The 19,095-nt window shown below is 39.1% G+C and overlaps 1 protein-coding gene across 1 annotated transcript; it reads left to right on the plus strand.

Moving 5' to 3' along the window:
- Positions 1 to 2,382: 2,382 nt before the first annotated feature.
- Slc25a31 (solute carrier family 25 member 31) lies at positions 2,383 to 18,805 on the plus strand. The gene is made up of 6 exons (XM_028895059.2): positions 2,383 to 2,724; positions 9,572 to 9,699; positions 12,498 to 12,615; positions 13,721 to 13,875; positions 15,292 to 15,417; positions 17,942 to 18,805. The coding sequence occupies exons 1-6, from the start codon at positions 2,493 to 2,495 to the stop codon at positions 18,140 to 18,142; spliced, it is 960 nt and encodes a 319-aa protein (XP_028750892.1). The 5' UTR covers positions 2,383 to 2,492; the 3' UTR covers positions 18,143 to 18,805.
- Positions 18,806 to 19,095: the final 290 nt, after the last annotated feature.

The following is a 19,095-nucleotide window of genomic DNA, read 5'->3' on the forward strand; positions in this document are numbered from 1 at the left end:
TCACTGGAAAACAAGCAGATGGAAATACACAGAACCAGAACTTGCCAGCTAACGTCATGAGCAGTAATCAGAATAGTAACAAGATTCCCGGTCTATGATGCTGGCCTAAATGCCTAGACACCAACTTAGAAAGGTAACAGCATGCTGAAGATACCAGGGAGAAACTAGGTGCTTTTGTTCAAAAAAGCTAAAGCTCATCCAGCTCCTGTAAAAGCGTCTCAAGGTTCTGTATCTACTGAAAAAATGTCAAACATGCTTTAAAAAGCAATAGGAATATGCTGCCATAGTGGGAGCCAGGGTATTTAATTAAAAAAAAGCCAGAAGAAAAGAAAGAGATAGTCTGTACCAAAAGACGCTTAAATGTGGTAACCAGCTTCTGATGAATCCTCAAATGTGGTAACAGGGTAGGCTTGTTGCACTGGGACCCTTTCAGGGACACCATGAAGTTAAAACTACTTTTGTAATGGTGTTGAAACTTGCTTTTTTCACTTTCATTCTGTCCTACTGATACAATGGAATGAATTTTCCAGGGGTTACATGTGTAATATTGCCCAAAAACCAAAGCAATGTTTAGTCCAGCTGTCTTTTGTCAAGTATAACATTTTCAAAAGTATAGAACAACATTAATATACATATACATACATACATATATACGTATATATGTGTGTGTATATATTATACACACATATATATATAAATGTATTTTTAGGCTTCCTCCCTGGTGGTTAGCTTCCATAGTGCAGGAAAGTGCTATGTAGGCTGTTTGGGAAGAAAAGTCGGAACATTCTCACCCAGCAGTGAACCCCATGAGTTAAAATGTCAGTATACTGGACCAACTGTCCTGTCAAGCCTTCGTGTGCTTCAGTGACTTCTAGGGAACACAGAGAAACACAAGGCAGCCTGAGTGCTTCACTGCCTGAGGGAGTGCCTGGGTTTCTCAGGACCTGAAAGGCACACAGGATCCCAGAAGCCATGGACTCTAACCTGAAAAACTTATGACATAGGCCTTTCGAGGCACATAGACCAGGCCAACTCCATGATTCCCTGCAAGTAACCCGGGTGAAAATGACTAAAATTCACTAACTATATAAAAAACCATTTAAATAAAATCATACTTTTATTTATGCATGGTTGTTCACACTCCGGAGACTAAGATGGGAATTTTGCCTTCGTTGGTGGCTAGCCAGGGCTAGAGCTCACTAATTCTTTTGACTCACAATTAAAAGAATAATTCAAGGGCCATGGTGACACATGCCTTTAATCCCAGCACTCAGGAGGCAGAGGCAGGCAGATCTCTGTGAGTTTGAGGCCAGCCTGAGCTACAGAATGAGTTCCAAAACAGCCAAGGCTACATAGAGAAACTCTGTCTTGAAAACCAAAATATAATAATAGTTATAAATTTTTGATTGCTATGCATTAGACTTGTCACTTTAACTGGGTAAGTGTACATTTTAAAAGATCTTTAATATGGTACTTGTCAGCATATTTAACAATAATAACAACAAAAAAGGTTTTTGTAGACTTCAGTAAGTTTTAAGAGAAAGATTCTGTGGAGGAAGAAAAAGTTTGATAATTGCTCTTTAGAAAGTCATTGGTTCTTAAACCTGCAAAGCAGAATACTCCCAAAGGGAGCTCCAGGCATGATGGTGCATGCCTTTAGTCCCAGCACTCAGAAGATAGAGGCAGGCAGATCTCTGTGAGTTCAAGGTCAGCCTGGTCTACATGCTAGTTCCTGGACTCCCCAGGCTACAAAGAGAAACCTGATTTTCTATAAAACCTGATTTAATAATTAGGGCCCAGCTTAATACATCAATTTAAAAAACCAACAACACATCATAGCACTGTCCTATCTCCCTTTTAATGTTCGGCCTCAATCAAGAACCACTCTTTTATAGAAATTTCAGCTTAAATAAATTATGGCAGAGGAACATGTTGGCTTCTAGAGAAGAAATACCCACTCCGATGTCCAGGGTGACTGGACAAATTGGTCTCTACTAAAGCAGACTGTGCCATCTATTTACGCCAGGGGCTCACATAGCCCAGCCTGGCCTCAAATTGTAGCCAAAGGTGCCCACACCTGCTGGCCTTACAAACATGCAGCATCTGGCTAGAGTGTGGCTCCTGAGAAGCGGGAGGTAAACTAACTGCAAAATGAATCAGATGCGCTTAATCATAGTGTGCAGTAGGCTGAAGGATCTTCCGCCCAGCAGGAGCACTCAACGCCACCTCCCACTGCCCCCACCTCGCCTCCGCACAGCAGCTGTACACTGCGCACGCGCACTTGGAAACACGTGTTGGGGTCACGTGCGCCACGCCAGGCCGTTGGGCGCGCCTGCGCAGCTCTTCGGCCTGCACCGGATGCGCTGTTCTCCCGGCATCCTTAGCGCCGCTTTCCCGCCAGGGCAGAGCCGAGTCGGTTTTCCGGTCCTCGTCATTGTCCCTTCGGTGTTGGTGTGGGGCTACAGCCGTGGGCTGTCCGACTTCTGTCCACCATGTCGAGCGAACCCTCCAAGAAGTCTTCCAAGGCGGCGCTGTTTGACCCCATGTCCTTCATGAAGGACCTGATGGTCGGCGGGGTCGCGGCCGCAGTGTCGAAGACAGCGGTGGCACCCATCGAGCGGGTGAAGCTGTTGCTGCAGGTGCAGGCATCCTCCAAGCAGATCAGCCCCGAGGCGCGCTACAAGGGCATGGTGGACTGCCTGGTGCGCATTCCACGAGAGCAGGGTACGTATGGTGCCACACTCGGCCTCTTCGTCCCGGGCACGGGTGAGGGCGAGGGGTGACTCCAGGAACGGTGGCCCAAAGAGAAAGGGGGTCACCCACCGCAGGAGTGGCGGAGGAGAGGTGGTCCGGGGGAAAGGGGCTCATCCGGAAGAGGTTGACCCAGAGAAAAGGGGGTCACCTAGAGGAGGGATTGTACACGGGAGAAAGTGACCAGAGGGGATTATCTAGAGGAAGAAAGTGACACGGCGGGGGGGAAAAAAAGAGCCGAGCTGTGGTGGCATACGCCATTAGTCCCAGCATTCGGGAGGCAGAGCCAGGTGGATCTCTGTGAGTTTGAGCCAGCCTGGGCTACAGAGTGAGATCCAGGACAGGCATCAAAACTACACAGAGAAACCCTGTCTCAAAAAAAAAAAGTGACGCGGCAGAAAGGGGGTCATCCCGAAAAGGGAGTCATTTAGAGGGCAGGGTGACAGTAAAAGGAGCGATCCAGAGGAATCTTCTAGATCAGGGAGTCATCCAGAGAAGAGGTGACCCAGAGGACAGGTTTACCCAGTGGAAGGGGGGATCATTCAGAGAAGGGGTAACCCAGGGGAAAGAGATCATCCAAAGAAGGGGCCACTCAAAGCGTAGGGTGACACCAGAAGAGGTGGTGCAGAGGAATTGGGTTACTCAGTGGAAGGGGGTATGTTTTCCAGAGAAGGGGTGACCCAGAGGAAAGAGAGATGCAAAAGAGAGGAGAGGGTCAGTCAGAAAAGGGTATGTAGGGTGGAGGTAGCTGCCAGCTTAGCCCAGCAGATTTGTTTGTTTGTTTGTTTGTTTCTTGGTTTGGGGTGGTGGTGGTGGTGTTTTGGTGAGTGTGCAGGAGCACTGTTTTTTGAGACAGGGTCTATGTAGCCCTTGCTAGCCTGGAATTCTTTATGTAGACCAGGCTGACATTGAACTTGAGTTGATCTTCCTGCCTGTTTTTAGAGTCCTGAGATTACAGGTCTGTTTCTTAACCTGCCAGAATTTAGTGTCTTGACCCATCTAACAGGCATTCCCAATGCCAAGAAGGCCTTAAATGTATCCTGTTTGCAGGTGAGACCGGAGCCTGCCCTTCCCATGTAGGTCTGTTACATCAGTATTTGTACTTTGAGTACACTTGTGCCTGGCCCAGAAAAAAAAAAAAAAAAAAGTGTATGACTTCCAGGGTGCAAGATGCTTGTGTTAATTAGTATTCAAGTGGCTTAGCTGTTTCTTGGAGTTGTAAGCTTTTGAGAAGTACAAATACAGGTGCGGTGCATTATAGCCTCTGTATTCTGATGCTTAATTGGCAAAAAGTTCTGCTTATTCTGAGAACCACTGAAGACCAGGCCTTCCAACAAGGCAGTCTTCTCTGTGCAGAATGTCAGAGTAGACCAGAACTCAGCAATCATGACAAATGTTGTTTTAATATAACTTCTAAGAACATTTATTCAAAACGTACTCTGTGCGTCTTCATGTTTGCATTCATGCGTGCCATGGCATAGATGTAGAGTCAGAATGGCATGCAGGAGCCACTTCTCACCTTGCACTCTGAGTGTCCTGGGGGTAGAACTCAGGTCATGGGGCTTGACAGCAGGCGCTCTACCTGTTGAGTCCTAACATGATTTTAAAACTCAGTTAAAACAGGAAAACAGCAGCAACAGCACTAAGCAAAATACAAATAAACTGTGGGGTCAGTATTACTTTAGTTTCTTTTTTCTTTTTAGGTATGGAACTTTTTTTTTTGGTTTTTTGAGACAGGGTTTCTCTGTGTAGCTTTGCGCCTTTCCTGGATCTCACTTGGTATCCCAGGCTGGCCTCGAATTCACAGAGATCTGCCTGTCTCTGCCTCCCAAGTGCTGGGATTAAAGGCATGCGCCACCACTGCCCGGGTTAGGTATGGAATTTTTTATTAATACTGAAATGATTTGATAAAATGAACAATGAAAGCCCTTCATGGGCCATTGCTGGAAATGGTTCTGTTGAAAACCCTGTACAAACTTTAAAAAAAGAAAATAGATTTATCATTTATTCAAAGCAGGAAATGAAGTGGCTTAAACTCCAGAGCTGTCCTTTCTTTTGCTGCTAGGTTTGTGGTAGCATTTTCCCAAAATCAAACAATAGAACAGTTTCTATCCGAGTGTGGTATTGCTTAAGCTAAAATATTGGGGAACAGCCTGGGCAGCATACTCAGACACACCATTTGAAAAAAGGAAATGGGGATTTGAGGAAGGTACTTTATTTCTAGAGATGTGGTTACAACTATTCTTGAGTATTGAGTAGAATATAGGGCTTAAGAGTGGAATCTTAGGCACTATCTAAACTATCTCTAGAATACCCATCTGCAGGGCTGGCAAGATGGTTCAGTGTTAAGAGCATTTGTTCTCTAGTAGAGAGGACTTGGGTCTGGTTCTCATCACCCATATGGCAGCTCACAACCGCCTGGGATGCCATCTTCTGTCTTTGGTGGGCACCAGGCATGCACATTGTGCAGATACATAAATACAAGTAAAACACTCATACACATAATATAACTAACTTTTTATTTTGTTAAATAAGCTTTCACTATATAGCTCTGGCTGGAACTCAATATGTAGCCCAGGCTGACCTCAAACTCAGAGATCTCTCTGCCTCTGCCTCCCAAGTGCTGGGATTAAAGGCATACACCACCACACCTGGCTTACACCACCACACCTGGCTTACAACTAATTAAAAAAAAAATAGACTGCCTGTATGGAGGCGGGGATAGGATGATAACAAGTTCAAGGGCCTGCCAAGGCTATGTTTGGAGGCCTATTTCAAAAAAGGAAGTGGCCAATCTATTTGTTTTTACTGTATGTGCTTTAAATATTTAAGTAAAGTGTTCTAGTCAGGTTGTGCTTCCCAATGCTATTGTAATTGTATCTTAAATATTTTTGAAGGGCTTTTTTTCTGAAAATTTAAAAACAAGTTTCTTGATTTTTTTAAAATATAACTCCTGAAATGTGACTCCTGTACTTGAGTTAATTCTGTATATTTTTTCTAGTCTTCATTATCTTTACTTTTCAAAATATAGTCATAAGCAGAACTTTGAGAAATTTTCTGTTCTTATGTGTGGGTTATTGTTACTAAAACATAAGGCTAACTCACAGCAGGGAGAATATTGCCATCTAGAGGCATTTTTGAAGTGTTATGGGGGAAGTTTTGTGTGTACAATTCAGAGGAGTATAATCCTAAATCACAATAACATGGAATGCAAGGGTCAGAAGGACTCCCACAAGTTCTAGGAACACCTGAGCTGCTGCTTAGTAAGATCTTCTCTCAGAAAGAAAGAAGGAGGGAAGAATGACCCACCATTAGTTTCAAATGTGATGCTCTTTCGGGGTCTCAGGTTGGTTTAAGGGTATCTTTGTCATGAAAATTTCATTTGTATTTGGTATGTTAACCAAAGCTACAAGACTCTTCTGTTCTTTTGTGAGATGAACATCTGTTACAGTAATCAGAATTACAGTGAATAACTCATGATCTGAATTAGCTAGCCATTTCCAAAGTGATCAAATGTGTGCTTGAGTCATGTATAAAATGGGAAGACCAGTGCCTTTCTCGTGTGACTGCAAACCAGTATCTTGTTTTTATTTTTTATTTTAATTTAAATGTCCCTTGATTAGTTGGGAAGATACCTACAAAAATGTGCTTTCTGAACCTTTTAAAATTGAGCTTAATGTTTGCCAGTAGTGTCAATGCATTATTATGGCTGTGGCCCAGAAAATTAAATCTTACTTAGCATCATTTACACAGTCAGGTTCACTCTCTGAATTCTTTCTTCCAGAGGTCAGACTCTGAGAAAACAAATGTGTAGCTCTGTTTCTGAAAGTTTTTATTAACTAATAAGAATTTAAGTTCCACTAAAAATACTCCAAAAAAGATTTACACCATCCTCAGAAATTTAGCACAACTCTTAAAAAGCAAGACATACTCCCTTATAATTTGTTTAAATTCTTCATGTTTATTTATTTATTTTTACTTTACTTTCACTTGACAGTTGCTCCCCCACTTTTAGACCCTGTCTCTATGTAGTTCTAGCTGGCCTCAAATACTGGGGTTAAAGAAAGCTGTGCACTTCCACACCTGAAAATTAGCCTTCTTTGCACAGGAAGCATATGCATGATTAAAGTGTTTGTCGGCATGCGAGTTATTCTGTCAGACTGCTTGTGTTTCGATAATTCTATATTGTTACAAGTTAGACTGAACAAATCCTCTGTGCTCTATAAGCTGTTGTAATTGAAAACTTCATCTGGATAAGGGAGAAAATGCTACCCCTTAGTGGTAGGTAATGGTGATAAATGAGTTCAAGGAGAAGTATCTAGCAAATAACCTTTTTTCTTGTTGTTATTGCTTCAAAAATTATTTCTCTAGCTTTTTTGACATTATACATTTACCATGTACAGGAGAATGTTTTTGTATGTGTGTTACCTTGATAACCACAACCAAGCAAATTAACATATTAATCACCATATATAATTAAAACATTTTGTATGTTTTTAGAATTTTTATGATTTACTCTTTTAGAAAACTTGAAGTATACACCAGTAGTTTCAATAATAGTCACCATCCTGTGGATCCCCAGTTCTGTGACCCATCCCATCCCAGTGGGAGCTGTTTGCTTACATTCATAAGTTTGTCACATTTGCTTTAAAAAAAAAAAAGTTCCCATTCTTTGTGTTAGATACCCAAAGCTTATTCACCCCACATAACCAACATCTCACTTTTCCCAGACCACTCCTGCTGAGCCTCTGGGAACCACTGTTCTACTGTCTTCTTCTGTTAGATGTTTTTAGATTCTTCATGTCAGTGATGCTATGTGACATTTTTCTTTCCATGCCTTCCTATCTCATTGAGCATAGTATCCTTCAGGTTCATTTCTTTTTATTGAAAATAGATTCTCATACACAATACATCCTGACCACAGTTTCTCCTCGCTCTCACTCCTCCTCACCGCCCCTCTTCCCCAGATCCACCCCCCTTCTGTTTCCTCTTCAGAATAGAGCAGGCCTCCAAGAGATGACAGACAAACAGGACTAAACAAGATACAATCAGATACTGGACAAGCAACCCAGTAAGAGGAAAAGAGACAGAGACACAGCCAGGCAGTGGTGGTGCACACCTTTAATCTAGCACTTGGAAGACACCTGGTCTACAGAGTGAGTTCCAGGACAGCCAGGCCAGTTGCACAGAGAAACTCTGTCTCGAAAGAGAGAGAGAGGAAGAGGGATATACCTGTACCTACTGTTAGGAGTCCCACAAAACCACCATGCTACATATACTCAGAGGACCTGGTGCAGACCTTGGCAGGCCCTATGCTTGTCACTTCAGTCTCTGTGAGCCCATGTGAGCCCTGCTTAGTTGTTTTGGTGGGCCATATTCTCCTGGTGTCCTATCTCCTCTGACTCCTGCAAAATTTCCTCCCTCTCTTCTCCAATCTCTGAGAGGAGGGACCAATGGAAACCTCTAATGTATACTCTTTCCACAAAATGTCTGGCTGCACGTCTTCGCACCAGTATCCTCAGGTTCTTAGCTGCAAGTGCCAGGACTTTTCTTTTAAGGGTCGGTAATTCCATTGCTTATATATTCTACATTTTCTTAAGTTCTCTGCTGATGTGCTTAGGCCAACCCTGTATCTTAGCTGATGTGTGTAGCACTGCACATGCATATACAGACCCCTTCAACATCCTGTTTTAGTTCCTCCATGGATGGACTCACGAGTGGGATTGTGGTAGTTCTGCTTTTAGTTTTGCAGAGAATCTCATACATTAAACATGGTTCTTTTCCCTACATACTTAACTGATATTTTTGTCTTTTTGATGGTAGCTGTTCTAACAGATACAAAATAACTGTGGTTTTAATTTGCATTCTCCCCATTTTCATGTCCTGGATAAGGAAACATTTCATTTTATTAAATCACTGTGTTTTGAATGTTTATTTTTAAGGACCTGATTTGGGGCATTCTCTAGGTTGGGACTGAAGATAACCCTATTTAAAGTACACAGTCAAAGCACTTGACAGTTTGCCATCAAGATTATGGAAGAGTTAACTGTCATTTTCTAGGGGAGCTCTGGACTATAAGGATAGCTCTGGATTTCAAGTCCCATGATGGCTGAATCATGAGGGTTGAGCAGTCAATCCATGAAGAACTGAGGTGGGGGATTAATACTTAAACAGACTAGGAGAGACTACCTTGAATTTTGTTTGTTTGTTTTTGTTTTTTTTAAGACAAAATTTCTCTGTGTTGCTTTGTCCTGGAACTCACTTTGTAGCCCAGACTGGCCTTGAATTCACAGAGATCCACCTGCCTCTGCCTCCCAGGTGCTGGGATTAAAAGCATGCGCCACCACCACCCAGCTGAGAGACTACCTTGAGGTAAAATGGATCTACTCCTCTTCCACCACCGAGCATCCCTCTTCTCCCTTTTCTGTAAATTCCAGCCCTCCTTCAAAATGGTTCCAGAATATAAAAAGAAGAAGATAGAGGGTTTCTGTTACCCCTTTTAATGTTCATTGTATGTATAGTTCAGTAAGTGGATCTGTTTGTTTGGTGCAGTGTACTAACATAACAGCTTTATTACTGTAGGAAATGGCATCAAGGTTTGGGGATGAGGCTGGAGGTTATTAGTGAGCTCTGCTTTTTTCCCATTGATGAGTCCTGTTTTGTTTAGCTGATACTTTTGATAAGGTTTTTAGATGAACAAAATGGGGATGGGCTGCATAGTTAATGCTGCGGTTTTTTTTTTCTTCAGTAGGAATGTTAAAACACATTCTTTACTAATTCTTTACTAATGCAAAATGGATTTATGTGTTTGATTCTGTAGGTTTTTTAAGTTATTGGCGTGGCAATTTGGCAAATGTTATTCGATACTTTCCAACACAAGCTTTAAACTTTGCTTTTAAGGACAAATATAAACAACTATTCATGTCTGGAGTTAATAAAGAAAAACAGGTAATTATGTTTCAATATGTCTAAAATTTTCTAAGAAACTATTGAATTTGTCTTACCTATAATGTCTTATGTAGAGTGAAGGTACTCTGGTAGATGTAAAAATAATAAAAATGGAACACATTAAATGTTGACAAGTTAGCATATATATTGTTATGAAAATATATAAAAATTATACTAGCTTCAACAATGTTCCTGAAATCTCTTAGCTTCAATAACTGAGGGATCATTAGTCTCAAGGCATTATTCCCCAGAGTAAATATTAAATGTAATTCTTATCTTATAATTACTGCTCTCATAAGCATAAAGAAACAGCCATCAGGTTTGTATTACCTACCACTGGGGTTGCTTATTCCCTAAAGAAGTGAATTGTTTTTCTTTTATGGAAATGAAGCATAAGAGGAGTTTCTGGAGTGTAGTTCAGTAGTGGAGCACATGCTTTGCATGTGTAGGACTGTGGGTTTAATCTCCAGCACAGAAGCTAAGACAAGAAAGGTCAAGCCAAAAGAAAATTATGTAATAAACAGATGGAGGAAACCTGGGGAGATAGTTTAGTAGACAAAATATTTGCTGCATAAGCAGGATCTGAGTTTAAACTTTACAACACATATTTAAAAAAGAATTGGTGGTATGCACCTGTAATCCTCATGCTGGGGAAGGGAGGCATGAGGCCTGGGGCCTACTGGCCAGTCTGCCTAGTCTAATCAGTGAGCTCTGGGTGAGTAAGAGACCCTGACTCCCCACACCCACCCTGCTCCAAAAATGCAAGGTATATAGCACCTGAGGAATGACACCCAAAGTTGTCCTCTGGCCTTCACACGAACACAACACACACACACACACACACACACACACAAAAAAAAAAAAAAAAAAAAAAAACATAGCAAACAGAAGATATGTAAGGGTATGAGAGGCTTAATAACATAGTAAACTTTTTAATAACTAGGGATAGACTAAAAAGTACAGTAAGTATGTAAGCCAGTCACCTCCTTTATCACCATCATACCAAAAAGGATACACCAAAAATGACATGAGAAGGTAATACCCTTGATGAGCATGGATGAAAGAAAAAAACCTTCAACAGAATTCTAGCTTAGGAAATCCATCAGCACATCAGAAAGAAAAGAAAGTATTCCTTATGACCAAGTGGGACTCACTCCAGAGGTGCAAGAATGGCATACTTACATGTTTGTAATTTGAAGTTCAAGGTTACTATCACAGTGATCTTTGGTAGACTTTCTTTAGGTCAGAGGGTCTTAACCTGGGATCCATGCTATGTGAACACTACCTGTAACACCAGATGTGTATGTTTATACATATGTGATTTCTTCCCCCCACCTCCTGGGAATGAGTCTATCTCTAAATTAAAAAAAAACTTCAAGTATGAAATATCAAAAAATGAATAACATTTCCATTTCTACTCTTACTAACTGCAAAGACTTCCTATTTTCTCATGTCAGGTTCCTAAGAAAGTCTGGCCCAGCTCATAGTTTTCTGCCAGATTTCTGTGGGTTAGTTACCTACCCCAGTGTCACATGTAATCTCCTGATACAGTTGGCTCTCTGTGATTATGTAACATGATACACAGTAGTACAGGTGCATTTCACTTAAAAGGATCCACAAGAATCTGGAAATAGTAAGTGTCATTACTTATATACTCATTAAAACAACTATTCATTAACCACGTGTCTCTGGGCAAAGTCCCATGACTTGCTCTGTAAAAAAACAGATGACCTAGGAATCTGGCTTCCAACCAATGAAAACAACTGGCTGATAGATAAAATCAAACGTGTCCATCCATAGAGCACTATCATTTGACAGTTAAACAGGATTAAGTGTAGTAATAGATGTTGTTACATGAATCAACCTTGAAAGCATTATCCAATGAAAAAAAACCACCACAAATAATTACAAATTGTGTTATTTTGTTCATATGGCATCTCCAAATTATTAATACTATAGAAATAGAAATATTAATAGCTCAGAGAGTTAGGGAATATATAGAATTTCTTTGGAGGTCATAAAAATGTTTTAAAACTGGTGATGATTATTCAACTCTGTGAATCCAACCATTGTTGAATTGTATTCAAGGATAAATTCTATTAAGTATGAATTGTATTTAAATATATTAAGTAAAAATAATCTTGGCCTCAAGAATTATAATCTGAAGGAGTGCAAGTATATATAAATAACTACAGTTGAAAAAGTTTAAGTCTGGAATGTAGTGACACATTTTGAATCCTGGTCCTTTGATTCATCTATAATATTCATAGGAAGAGGATATGGTTATAGACATTTTTACAGGGCTGGAGCGGAGAGAGGTCATGGAAGTAGAAGTTCAGCATGGTGCAACAACTGTTTTTGTTTACGAAAAGCAATGGGCAGGGCATTCTAGGCCAAGATGAAATCAGGAATTTCAAAGCAGTCTAAAACTTAAAACTAACTTTAGAAATATTAGGGCTAAATGTAGCAGGAGACTGAATTTGACTAGAATATTTTTATTTAACTCTTTTGTGGTTACAAAGGCCTTGTATCTTGCATTTTCCTTAACAGCCCCAATTTAGGTAATCTGTTCTATTCCCATAAGCCCATGATGCTGTCCTGGGCTCTATCCCCAGCATGGGAGTAGGATGGTGGGGAGAGGCTGTGTGGATATGAGGGAAACATTTTGCATATGTCATAGATATTCATAAGAGCAGCTTATGAATATTGGGTTACTTTTTAACCTTTGTGAAAATTAGATCAGCTATTTTAACAGTCAGGTTTTACAGATTAATGCTTTTTAAATTTGCATATTTCAGTTCTGGAGATGGTTTCTAGCAAACCTGGCTTCTGGAGGGGCTGCCGGAGCAACATCCTTGTGTGTGGTATATCCACTAGATTTTGCCAGAACCCGACTAGGTGTTGATATTGGAAAAGGTACAGTTTTTGTTAGTATTAACTATTCCTTTGTACTTTGAAACATCTATAAACAGTATCAACACTGTTATCAAATATAACAGTTTTTTGAGATTTATTTTTATTTATGTATATGTGTCTGTGTATACAGGTGCTGTTAGAGGCCAGGAGCTGCAACTGAAGTTGCAGGCATTAATAAGCCATCTAGCATGAGTGCTGGGAACTGAACTCATGTCCTCATAAGAGCAGCAAACATTGTAACCACTGAGCCATCCTTCCAGTTCCTAGTCTACAGAATTTATTCAGAATCAATATGTAGTCATCAGGCTTACAGTATTTCTGTGGATATTGCTCTATATAAATAAAACACTGATTGGCCAGTAGCCAGACAGGAAGTATAGGCGGGACTAACAGAAAAGAGAATTGAGGGAACAGGAAGTCAGAGGGAGAGACCTGCCAGCCACCCCCATGATAAGCAAGATGTAAGGTACAGGTAAGCCACGAGCTACATGGCGACTTATAGATTAATAGAAATGGGTTAATTTAAGATAGAAGAAGTAGATAACAAGAAGCCTGCCACAGCCATACAGTTTATAAGTAATATAAGCATCTGAGTGATTATTTTATACGTTGGTTGTAGGACTGCGGGGCTTGGTGGGACCTGGAGAGAAGCTCTCTAGCTACACAGTGTCTTCTTTTATTTTCTTCTTGAAGGAGAAATGGAAATAGGCATTTAACAACAGAGTAAACCCAAAGCTTGCTTGTAACTTGTCTGTTTTTCTCATCGAGAGTTCTGTATGCCTTATTTGTTTATAGTGGTTCTCCTTTGGTGAGATTAACAACTCTCACCTTGGAGATTTCCATTGTTTCTCCCTAAATATTTTCTCATAATTTTGATGAAATATTTCAAGTCAAATTACTTACTTTGTAAGACATTAATATTTTCAGTTATTTCTTTTAAAATACTTCATGAAACCTTGAATGAATGGGAAGATTATTTGTGTCCTTTAGTTAGAAAATTTTCTGGGTAGAAGTTTCAGATCATTTGACTCTTTAAAATGTTTAATTACTTTGATTAAGATGTTTGATGTAAATGTTACTTATAGTTTTCATTGCTTTACTTTAGGTCCTGAGGAACGGCAATTCAAGGGTTTAGGTGACTGCATTATGAAAATAGCAAAGTCAGATGGAATTATTGGTCTGTACCAAGGGTTTGGTGTCTCCGTTCAGGGTATCATTGTTTACCGAGCCTCTTATTTTGGAGCTTATGACACCATTAAGGTAATTTGGTGACTTTAAATGGGTTTATTAAATATATGGTTTGTTCCTTTTATCCTAATTAGTATATTCTAATTAACATATAGTTACTTTAATTACATAAATCAAAATCAGTGATAAAATAGAGATGAAATTTCATCTAATCCATTTAATCATGACAATTATATGACTATATAATTCAGTTAAATTATAACTGTTACGACTGACTTTGCATGAACATTTTGTCAACAATGAAGCTTTTAAGGTCTTTGCATCATAAACAGGATGTCATGGAAAGTGTACTGGTTGGGCCTCTGTATCTTCAGCAAATAATAAGACATGTTCTAACTTTTTTGCTGACTTATGTTAATTTTGTTACCACTTTTTATATGCAGATAATCATTGTGGGAACTAAGGAAGGGCTAATAACATGTGGCTTGGTTCAACCACTGGCCACTGTTAGATTCTGTGCTGTTTTCCAGCTTGCTTTGCAGTTTGCTTTTGCAATTCAGACTTGAATAGCACTTCCATAATGCAGGAAAAAGAAAGATTATAATAATGGCTGCCATTTTTGAGCTGTTACTTCATTCTACAAACCTTATTAAATACTCTACAACTTCATGTTATTTTGTAAGTTTAAGACACACATTTTGAAGATACATAACCTAAGAATTGTTAAATATATTTATTAAATGATAAACAGAACATTTTTGCTATTAACCACTGTAGTATGGAATCAATGAAAATATTATTGGTTTTTTTTATTAAAAGTTGAAAGGACTTTTATACTAGACTTACATGTTACTCCTCTTTTAATACTATAAATGTAGTTAAATATCATTGTGGTCTGGAAAGATTACTTTTAGCTTAGTATATTATTGGAAATGGCATCTCAAATGCACAGAATGTAATGTAATCACAGAACATGTCCTGTGCATTCTCCCTCTGCCTTTCTGATATCTGCAGTAGTGACAGTTAGGAATGCTTCTTCACTATGCTTTAAAGTTGCTCATCACATATCATCAGGTATCTTTTCACTTTTCACCTATACAAGAAATACCTTTTTTTGGTGGTTGAATGCTGACATTTTGTTTAGGTGCCATAATAATGAGTCTAATTTTAATAGGAAATATGTTTTATTTCCATAAATCCTGAAGCATCATCATATGTGGACATCATACCTTTTCTTGCTAGTCTGCTGTTATGAACTCCATAAACTAGATTTGGCTTCGACTGTGGTTCCAGATTTTAAATGCAGGGCCTTCTACATGTTAGGCAAGCAGTTTACCACCAAGCTACTTTCTCAGCTCCAGATGTTTTTTAATTGCACTTTAAATATTATTTCATCATTCATATATTTATAAAAATATCCTTTGAATTAAGAATTTAAGATACTTTGGAAAACTAGATTATTAATTACATGATGCATTTTTCTCCTAGGGCTTATTGCCAAAACCAAAGGAAATCCCGTTTCTTATCTCTTTTATCATTGCTCAAATCGTGACTACCTGCTCTGGAATACTCTCCTATCCCTTTGACACAGTTAGAAGACGTATGATGATGCAGGTAATGTGTTTATGAGTTTAACTGAATCTGTGTCTTACATGCAGATGTAATGTGTTTGAGTTTCAGAGACATTTTATCTGGAAGGCAAGTTCATTTGTCTACATCCTATATTCCTGCTTGAGCCAGCAGCCAACAAAGCTTCTTCCTTTCTGCTGTGAGAACAAACTGCCTTCTTCTTCTGAATTTCTGGGAGTGTGGAGGGGAGTAATAGATTGGATGAATATGTCCATCTTCTAAATTTTTTGGAATAATTATTATTTGATGTGTATAGATGTTTTGCCTTTGTGTATGTTTGTGCAGCAGCTGTGTGCCTAGTACACAAGGAGGCCAGGAAGAGGGCATTGGATCCCCAGCAACTGGATTTACAGATGGTTGTGAACCACCATATGAGTTCTGGGAATCAAACTTAGGTCCTTTGAAAGTTCAGCAAGTGTTTTAACTGCTGAGCAATCTCTCCAGCCTTCAGATATCCATCTAAACCGAAACATTTGTAAACAGAGACTTTTTTGTCCTCCCCGGTCCCACTGCCACTTTTAAAATAGTCACTCAGATGCTTAATATCAATTACAACTTGTTTGGCCTATTGCTCAGGCTTATTACTAATTAGCTCTTACAGCTTAAATTAATCCATGTCTATTAATCTATATGTTGCTGTGTCTTGTGGCTTTACCTGTGCCTTAATACATCTTACTCCTCTGGTGATGGCCTGGCATCTCTCTGGCTCCACCCTCTTCTCCCTGTCTCTGCTTGGATTTCCTGCCTGACTCTATTCTGCCTTGCTATAGGCTAAAACAACTTCTTTATTAACCAATGGTAATAAAACATATTTACAGCATACAGAGGGATTATCCCACAGCATATTACCTCAAGTAAAGTAAACTCAGTTATAGGCCATTAGCATGATAATTTCCTGTTACGGTATATTTTGATGAAAGTTATATAATCTTTAAGTCCAAGGGTGAAAAAGTAGAATAACCTGTGTTCCAAACAAAATGCTAAACTTTATGTATTCCATCATTTGCACATTACATTCATTTCTTGAATAAATATTTAAATACTTAGTCTATACTAAGTTCTGGTAATACAAATACAAGCTGCATCCAAACTCATAGTGCTGTACTGAAGACAAACAGTTAATGACTGAAAGGAAGTGTGCAGAGGACCTAGGAATGCATAGCAAAGGAATGCACACTGCCTACAGTGATGAGATTCAGCTTCCGGGAAGAAGAGCTCAGTGACTGATGAGTGGAACCCAGGGACTATGCAGCTTTCCTCGTGACAGTGACTTTGACAGTTGCAGTTCTGAGACACTGATTCTGTAGTTCTAGGATTTATTTTCCTGGAAATTGTAAATTATGTTTTGGTAGGATTAATTTTCTTTGTTTTCTTGAGTTTTAAAAATAATTATTACAGAGTTGGTTATATGTTACTTTTTTTTTTATTCTGAAGAGGGTGCTAGATCTTGTTACTGATGGTTGTGAGCCACCATGTGGTTGCTGGGAATTGAACCCAGGACCTCTGGAAGAGCAACCAGTGCTCTTAACCACTGAGCCATCTCTCCAGCCCCCATATGTTGCTTTTTAAAATCTATGATCATCTGCATTTATGTTGTCCATGACATTTCTAATAATTTGGAGGCCATTCTTTTTCTAAAACATTACTTACAGAAAATTTCTCCCAAAATATTTCAAAGAACTGGTTTAAGTTTTCATGTTATTGTTTTCATTATCTTTTAACTTAAAAAATCTTTGTGTGTTTGTGTGAATGCATACTCATGTGCTTATCTGTGTGAGTGCCGGCATGCATGTAAAGGTCATAGGACAGTTCAGGTGTCAGGCCTCACTTTTTACCTTGCTTGAGACAGGGTCTCTTGTTTCCCTGCCAGTAGCAGGTTTGCTGGCCCTCAAGCTCCCAGGAGTCTCCAGTCTCCACCTCCCACCTTACATAATAACCATGGGACTTGGGCTTTAAGTGGGTTCTGGGGGTGTGCAGTCAGGTCCTCCCGCTTAAAGTAAGCTCTGAGCCACCTCCCCATCATGTGTGCTTGTTTCTACTTCCCTTATGACTTGTACTTAATCACTGTTCCTACTTTATTTCTTCTTAAATGTTTAAAGCTCATCAATCTTTTTAGCCCCTTATAAACTTATCACTCATACTGCATCTACAAATTTAATTTAAAGAGTCTGAGGTCATTTGTTTTTCCAGGTTTTCTTAAAAACAAACAAACAAAAAAATGCTTTTCCTAATCACAATTTTCTAGTGATACTTGCTCTATATTTTTATAGTTAATTGAAATGTGGTAAGATTAAACCATGATTTATGTGATATCATCCTTTAACATTTGGCAAACCTAGTATATGGTCAGTTTTCAAATGTTTCTGAAAAATGTGGACGTTCTTCACTTCCTCAGTGCAGTATTAAGTATATTCTCACTAACTCAACACAGCATTAATTTTACTCATAGTGCTGATGTCCTAAAATGTCCTAAATATAATAAACTAATAGAAAATTGTCTTTTTAACAGAGTGGTGAGTCTGATCGGCAATATAAAGGAACCATAGACTGCTTTCTGAAAATATACCATCATGAAGGGTCAGCTGCCTTCTTCCGTGGTGCCTTCTCCAACATCCTCCGTGGTACAGGGGGTGCTTTGGTGTTGGTGTTATATGATAAAATCAAAGAATTCCTCAATATTGATATTGGAAGTGGTTCATCAGGAGATTAGATTGAGAAATACATATTTCTAATGTAAAAAGCATGAAAATTACATAGCTGCCATTTGTGTATATTTTGATAGTATGTTACTACTTCAGTGTCTCTTATAGTGTTTATTCTGCAATAAAGAAAAGACTTTTTCAAGATTTTAGTATTAAAAGTCAGAACAAAATGGGTTTTCTTCCTACTTAGACCCAGAATCATTTAGGGAAGCATTTTATTATAGGTTGTGTATGTTACTTCTGTTAAAAAATTCTTACACTTGTGATGAACACAATATAATGTGAAATCTGAGAAATGAAAGTATCTTGAAATTTCTGTTTATTTAGGACAGCTGTAATCCCATCTTTCAGAAATTGTATAGTATGACGAATAGTTCCTAAACATTTATCAAGGGTTGTCATCAGTATCTCTTACATAAATCAGCTTCTGCAGCAACTGTTAATGGAGCTCCAGCATGACTGTGTTAGCACTTATAGTTCCATAGTTTTGATAAGTACAAATTGTATCATTAAAACGTTGGTAATGACACTGTCAAACTATATGAAAAGTATAGAATGGTTTCTTTTCTAATGTTTAGTCTTGCTAGTGTTGAGTATATCTTGGAACAAGAAATCTCTCAAGCATTAGACTTTTGTATTCTGTATTGATAATAAAGCAAGTTCAAAACTATTGTAATGAGCCTTTTCTCCCCAACACACACACACACACTTTTCCTATAAACACACTTTTTGTTGAAGTGGAACCGGCTTACATCTAACCAGCAAAAGATGTTCCTCAAGCTGGCCATGGTGGAGTATGCCTATAATCCTAGCACTGTGGGAGACTGAGGCAGGAGGATCCAGAGTTCAAGCCATAGAGATTCATGGATTCATAAAGAGACCCTGTCTCGGAACAAATAGTTCTCTAAGGAGAAGTGGTAAGTGCTTTTTCCAGGGGTTTGTAGGAGATTCTCATTTCTTC

The sequence above is a fragment of the Peromyscus leucopus genome, chromosome 6 (assembly GCF_004664715.2).
Source record: "Peromyscus leucopus breed LL Stock chromosome 6, UCI_PerLeu_2.1, whole genome shotgun sequence".
In the NCBI taxonomy this organism is placed as follows: Eukaryota; Metazoa; Chordata; class Mammalia; order Rodentia; family Cricetidae; genus Peromyscus; species Peromyscus leucopus.

Excerpts from the sequence above, each read along its gene's own strand:
- Slc25a31 (XM_028895059.2), top strand. The coding sequence starts at position 2,493 with ATGTCGAGCGAACCCTCCAAGAAGTCTTCCAAGGCGGCGCTGTTTGAC. Across the intron at positions 2,725-9,571 it reads GCGCATTCCACGAGAGCAGG|GTTTTTTAAGTTATTGGCGT; the intron begins GTACGTATGGTG and ends TTGATTCTGTAG. Across the intron at positions 12,616-13,720 it reads AGGTGTTGATATTGGAAAAG|GTCCTGAGGAACGGCAATTC; the intron begins GTACAGTTTTTG and ends GCTTTACTTTAG.